Source organism: Salvelinus namaycush, chromosome 18, assembly GCF_016432855.1.
Source record: "Salvelinus namaycush isolate Seneca chromosome 18, SaNama_1.0, whole genome shotgun sequence".
NCBI classification, from domain to species: Eukaryota; Metazoa; Chordata; class Actinopteri; order Salmoniformes; family Salmonidae; genus Salvelinus; species Salvelinus namaycush.
The window spans coordinates 22,881,299-22,888,270 of NC_052324.1; the positions used below are offsets into that span (position 1 = coordinate 22,881,299).

Here is a 6,972-nt window from a genome sequence, read left to right on the forward strand (position 1 = left end):
GGGAGGGACTATGTGGTGAATGAATGAGTGTCTTTTATTCCTTCACTTTCCCCCTCCGTCCCTCTCTTCCTCCACTAAATTGCTACCTCTTACTACCTCTCTCACTCCGTCCTACCATTTTATTTCCTCCTGTCTACCCCCCTAGCTCTCGCTCTCTCCTTTTCTCCCTCTATCAGAATTCCCCCCTACCTGTCTGAACAGGGAGCAGTAGAGCGTGGCGGGACAGAGGAGAGAGAGAAAGAGGAGAAAGAAAGAGGAGGAGAGTAGGAGGAACAAAGACATAGTGAGGGAGAATAGGAAAGCGGTGTGTGTATTGAGAAGAGTGTGGACTGACGGAGAGGTAGAGAGGAGTAGAGGGGTGCATAAGAGAAGCGTTGTGAGGAGGTTGCTCTGTTTTTGTCCTTTGGAAAACCTTTTCCCTGTTGGTGTCGTGCTGGCTTGGTATGGATGCTATCATGCTGCAGGAGAAACTAGTGGAACGCTTGCTGTGCCCTCGAGTCAGAACCGCGAGGCGGAAGGTAAAGAACTGGAACGTGACAGGCGAGAGAGGATAGGGAGTGAGAGGAGAGAGAAAGAGAAGGGAGAGGGGGTCAATGTCAAAGAGAAATTGACATTTAACACACACACACACACACACACAGGTCAGCAAACTCTCATAGAAACACCATCTTTCTCTCTCTAACATGTCATATTAGTATGGAATATAGAACATACTGTTTTCTTAAGTCATGTCCTGATGCGTTCATGACAGATTTATGGGTAGTTTGTTTGTTCTGACTGTGGCATATTTGTTCCCACACACACCCTAGAAGTAAGTCAGATGTTTGTATGAATACTCATTGATATAGATTTCCCAATTCTCTGTGTGTGTGACTTCAGCACTAGCTCTCTTCCATGTCTATGTATGCTGTGACCGTGTGTATGCGTGTTTGTGTATGTAAGCCTTGCCCCAGGAGCTGTCGGGAATGCACATGACAGATTATGACAACTTATTATAGACCCTGACTGAGTATTGCTTTGGCGTGTGTTTGTGTTTGTTTGGGGTTTAAAATAGGCCATGTATGTCTGGTCAATACAGCCTTTGTCACCCTCCGTTGGCTGCCAGACTCTGGTCTTGGTAGACTGGTAAGGCTGTTAGTGTGTGTGTGTGTGTGGGGGGGGGGGGGGGGGGGGTCTTCAGTATTGTAGATTCTGAGTAAGGAGAAGCTTTGGATGATGTGTGAATGGTGTCAGAAGGGGATGAGGAGAGATGCCAGATAGACAGCCATTGTGTGGTGTAAAAGTTAAAGATCAGTCATACTTTTCTCTCTCTTTCTCTCACTGTGTTTGTGTGTGTGTTTGTGTGTCTGTTGGTGTGTGTGGAAAAAGCGCAGCGCCAGGTCTTAGAGACTCTAATTTCATGAATGCATTTCCCCCTTTCTCCCCTGCTATTGTCAAGGGATTTGTGGGTTGAACGTGAGTTGAGTTGAGTTTGAATTTGAGCTGTATTTGAATTTAAATGACACATTTTTTCTAATTTATTTAGCTCTTAGGAATGTTGCTTTGAATAGATATCCGACTGAGGATATTGTATGTTCGTTTACCTATTGTGTGAGTGTGACTGAGTCTCTCTCTCTCTCCCCCTCTCTCTGTCTCGCTCGCTGTCCCTCTCTCTCTCTCTGTCTCTCTCTATCTCGCTCTCTGTCTCTATTTCTCTCTCTCTCTCAGGAGAAGCAGTATGTGGGCTTTGCCACCCTCCCTAACCAGGTGCACAGGAAGTCAGTGAAAAAGGGTTTTGACTTCACTCTCATGGTCGCCGGTCAGTGAAAGTATTGTTTGTAGCATTTACTCTAGTAAAAGTAAACAACCCAGTGATATTAAGTACTTAATGTGTTTTCATGAATGTTGACTCAGTGTTAGTGTTGATGGCCGTGTGTGTTTGTGTGTGTTGGTGGTTGTTTAGAAACATGTTATACTGAACAAAAATATAAACGCAACATGTAAAGTGTTGGTCCCATGTTTCATGAGATGAAATAAAAGATCCCAGAAATGTTTTCATATGCACAAAAAGCTTATTTCTCTCACATTTTGTGCACAAATTTGTTTACTTACATCCCTGTTAGTAAGCATTTCTCCTTTGCCAAGATAATCCATCCACTTGACATGTTTGGCATATCAAGAAGCTGATTAAACAGCATGACCATTAAACAGGTGCACCTTGTGCTGGGGACATTAAAAGGCCACTCTAAAATGTGTAGTTTTGTCAAACAACACAATGCCAAAGATGTCTCAAGTTTTGTGGAAGCGTTCAATTGGCATGCTGACTGCAGGAATGTCCACAAGAGCTGTTGCCAGATAATTTAATGTTAATTTCTTTACCACAAGCCGCCTCCAACGTCATCTTAGAGACTTTGTCAGTACGTCTAACCGGGCTCACAACCGAAGACCACGTGTAACAACCTCCACATCCGGTGTCTTCACCTGCGGGATCGTCTGAGACCAGCCACCCAGACAGCTGATGAAACTGTGGGTTTGCACAACAATTTCTGCACAAACTGTCAGAAACTGTCTCAGGGAAGCTCATCTGCCTGCTAGTTGTCCTCACCAGGGTCTTGACCTGACTGCAGTTTGGCATCGTAACCGACTTCAGTGGGCAAATGCTCACCTTCGATGGCCACTGGCACACTGGAGGAGTGTGCTCTTCACAAATTAATTCAGATTTCAACTGTACCGGGCAGATGACAGATGTTGTAAACAGAGTTCCCCATGGTGGCGGTGGGGTTATGGTATGAGCTGGCATAAGCTACGGACAACAAACACAATTCCATTTTATTGATGGCAATTTGAATGCAGAGATACCATGACGAGATCCTGAGGCCCATTGTGTGCCATTCATCCACCTCCATCACCTTGTGTTTCAGCATGATAATGCACGGCTCCATGTCGAAAGGATCTGTACACAATTCCTGGAAGCTGAAAATGTCCCAGCCAGTTCTTCCATGGCCTGCATACTCACCAGACATGTCACCCATTGAGCACGACAGCGTGTTCCATTTCCTGCCAATATCCAGCAACTTTGCACATTAAAGAGGAGTGGGACAACATTTCACAGGCCACAATCAACAGCCTGATCAACTCCTGATCAACTCTATGCGAAGGAGATCGCTGCATGAGGCAAATGGTGGTTACACCAGATACTGACTGGTTTTCTGATCCACACCCCTACCTTTTTTTTAAGGTATCTGTGACCAACAGATGCATATCTGTATTCCCAGTCCTGTGAAATCCATAGATTAGGGCCTAATGAATTTATTTCAATTGATTGATTTCCTTATATGAACTGTAACACAGTAAAATTGTTGAAATTGTTGCGCTTCTATTTTTGTTCAGTGTGTGTAATATGTATATCATGTTACAGGGGAGTCTGGTATGGGTAAATCTACTCTGGTCAACAGCCTGTTCCTCACAGACCTGTACAAGGACAGGAAACTACTCAACGCTGAGGGTGAGTAACACACACACACACACACATTAAAATGTAAACTAGAGCAATTTTAAAATGCCATCTCATTAGAGGTTCTCTTCCCTTTCTCTATCCATCCCTCCCTCTCTCAGAGCGTATCAACCAGACAGTGGAGATCATTAAGCATACAGTAGACATTGAGGAGAAAGGAGTGAAGCTCAAATTGACCATTGTAGACACGCCAGGGTTTGGAGACGCTGTCAACAACAATGAATGGTGAGCTAAATCTCTTTGAGGCTTCTTTAAGGGTGAGAACAATGTTTCCCGAGTCCAGTCTTGAGTTCCCCAAACAGAACACATTTTTATTGTAGTTCCAGACAAACTCACCTGATTCAACTCAATGAGGGCTTGATGATTAGTTGACAAGTTGAATCAGGTGTGCTTGTCCGGGGCTACAACAAAAATGTGTTCTGTTGGGGAACTCTAGGACTGGAGTTGGGAAACACTGGGTTAGAAGATTGACCTAAAATAGGAATGATAGCAGAAATTCATCTTGTATGACGTTCCTGTAAACATGAGCTGGCGCACACCCAAAAATGTTAGTAGAGATGCTGACTAACCGAAAGTAAACTGTAGGCTATGAAAAAGAAATAAAGAGAGTCACAATATATAAACCACCAACGTTTCAGCATCACATTGCCTACTTCAGGGTTATGAATTACTGGGAGCTTATATATAGTGTGCAACTCTATTTTGACAGTTCCTGTAAGCCTTGACTGATTGTGGCGTGTGTGTGTGTGTGTGTGTGTGTGTGTGTGTGTGTGTGTGTGTGTGTGTGTGTGTGTGTGTGTGTGTGTGTGTGTGTGTGTATATATATGTATATATATATATATATATATATATATATATATATAGCTGGAAGCCGATCACAGACTACATCGACCAGCAATTTGAGCAGTACTTCAGAGATGAGAGTGGACTGAACAGGAAGAATATACAGGACAACAGAGTCCACTGCTGTCTCTACTTCATTCCTCCGTTCGGACACGGGTAACATAAACACACACACATACATACACAGGAATGTGATAGTGTAATGACAGGTATAGATAGTAATAACACATCCTGAGTGTGATGGCAGGAGGATACTATGTAAACAGCACCAATACAACTCAACCAGCAAACACTGTTATTACTGTCCACCTCAGTCAGAATGCACTTAGTCTCCATGAAAGCTCACACATGCATGCAGGTACGCACGCACATACACTGACCAGGCGGGGTATCTCCTCTCCCTTGCAGACTGCGTCCAGTAGATGTTGAGTTTATGAAGGCTCTCCATGAGAAGGTGAACGTGGTTCCTCTCATTGCCAAGGCTGACTGTCTCACTCCCAATGAGATCAAGAAACTCAAAGACAGGGTGAGTTCAACACAGCAGACAGACTAAAACTGCTGAAGCAGGTGTCACATTGTGATTGTAAGATTGGATGCACGAACTTTAGGAAGTTGCTCACCCAGCACAATGTGTGGTGCCACGTGTTTGCACGTGTGTGTGTTCGCGTGTTCGTTTGTGTGTGCGTGTAGGTCCGTGAGGAAATTGAGAGGTTTGGCATTAAGGTGTACCAGTTCCCAGAGTGTGACTCTGATGAGGACGAGGAGTTCAAACAACTGGACAAAGAACTGAAGGTGAGACACACAACTGGAGACCGAACATTAAGAATAGAGTTAATAGCGGAACAAGAACTCTAAACTCAACCAAACCTTCTAACATGTCAATCTATCATGCCAAATCCTAACCTGTGTGTGTACGCGCATGTGTGTGTGTGCGCATGTGTGTGTGTGTGTGTAGGAGTGCTGTCCGTTAGCAGTGATTGGCAGTAACACAGTGGTTGAGGCCAGGGGCCAGAGAGTGAGAGGGAGACTCTATCCATGGGGTATTGTGGAAGGTGGGTGACAACAATGGAGGACACAGACCAATATTACTCAGGGCTTTGACTCTTTAAGTTGCATGGTGAAACATGCTTTTCCTCACATATTATTAAAATTTTTGAAAGAAAAATGGCTGAAACTCAAACTATGAAAAACAACCTCTATCTACCCGTATGTCTCAACCAATGCATTATGATTAGGCTCCGTTTTTTTCTCAGAAAACGCCCTGTTCCTAATAGGATACAGTGCATCACTGCTGGTGGATACAACAGAGAGGAATGTTTTATCGAAGCAAATCATGTCAGTGATTGTCTGTTTGTGTTTGTGTTTCAGTGGAGAACCAGTCTCACTGTGACTTTGTGAAGCTGAGGAACATGTTGATTCGCTCCCACATGCATGACCTCAAAGACGTGACATGTGATGTGCACTATGAGAACTACAGAGCCCAGTGTATACAGGACATGACCAGGTATGTGCGTCTGTGTGTATACTGTAGAGCAGGGTTTCCCAAACTCGGTCCCCGGGTGCACATTTTGTTTTTTGCCCTAGAATTACACAGTAGCTTTAAATAATCAACGCTTGGGCAAAGCTAGGGCAAAAACCAGAATGTGCACCCAGAGGGGGCCTCAGGAACGAGTTTGGGAAACCCTGTTGTAGAGGTCAGACAGAGTGCAAGACCGAAGTATGAGGTGCTTGGATTTATACTTTATATCTGAAGTGATGTTTATTAATATTGCCCTTGTGTGAGTCTGTATTCATGTTCCTTATGTGTTTTCCCCTCAGTAAACTGACGCAGGACAACCGCATGGAAAGCCCGATCCCCATCCTGTCCCTATCCACCCCAGATGTGGAGACAGACAGACTCATCAAGATGAAAGATGAAGAGGTAAACTGCTATGTCATTATGGGTAACATCACCTATACAGGATAGTCTCCAGTTTATAGAGAGATCCTAGAAAGGACAAAAATGGTATTACCACTCGTACTCTCTCTCTACCTCCTCTCTAACTTCTCACTTTCTCTGTCTCTTTCTCGCACACTTTCTCTCTACCCCACCCCCCTTTTTGCTCTCTCTCTGCAGTTGGCGAGGATGCAAGAGATGCTAAATAAGATGCAGCAGCAGATCCATGATGGGAAGGACCAGTGAGCTACAGCCCCATCTGCTGGCCACTGAACTACAACCACAACTTCAGACATGTTACTTACATACCAACTATAATGTAATCAGGGGTGAAAGTATATTTAATGAGGACCTCCTATGAGTGCACGTGCACGCCATTTTTTTATGGGCCTAATAATATAATTACTTATAGAATCCCTATTAATTTAATAGGATCTCTGTGACCTAATAGTAAAGATTACTGTTAACTTTTAAAATGTATTGGCCTACCTTTTAATGTATCATAAACACAACCAGTCATAATGTTTTCATCTGATTGTCAAACAATTACTCCAAAAGGCTACTATAGGCTTCCCGCACACGTTATTCAACTCTAAAATAATTCCCGCATCCGTGCACTGTGCACCTGCCATTTGATAAATGCTAAAAGACATCAGTTGCAAAACACCAAAAAGTTTAGTGAATGACATTCTGTGATGGT

The 6,972-nt window shown here is 43.8% G+C and overlaps 1 protein-coding gene across 1 annotated transcript; it reads left to right on the forward strand.

Moving 5' to 3' along the window:
• The first annotated feature begins 348 nt into the window (after nt 1-348).
• On the forward strand, nt 349-6,972 carry LOC120062750 (septin-5-like). Its single transcript, XM_039012813.1, has 11 exons — nt 349-533; nt 1,711-1,798; nt 3,398-3,484; nt 3,595-3,718; nt 4,358-4,492; nt 4,745-4,862; nt 5,027-5,128; nt 5,292-5,388; nt 5,705-5,840; nt 6,155-6,257; nt 6,453-6,972. Exons 1-11 carry the CDS (start codon nt 444-446, stop codon nt 6,516-6,518), a joined length of 1,146 nt encoding a protein of 381 aa, XP_038868741.1. The 5' UTR covers nt 349-443; the 3' UTR covers nt 6,519-6,972.

Coding starts and splice junctions, on each gene's coding strand:
- LOC120062750 (XM_039012813.1), top strand. CDS start 444: ATGGATGCTATCATGCTGCAGGAGAAACTAGTGGAACGCTTGCTGTGC. Junction 5,129..5,291: donor AACTGGACAAAGAACTGAAG/GTGAGACACACA, acceptor GTGTGTGTGTAG/GAGTGCTGTCCGTTAGCAGT. Junction 6,258..6,452: donor TCAAGATGAAAGATGAAGAG/GTAAACTGCTAT, acceptor CTCTCTCTGCAG/TTGGCGAGGATGCAAGAGAT.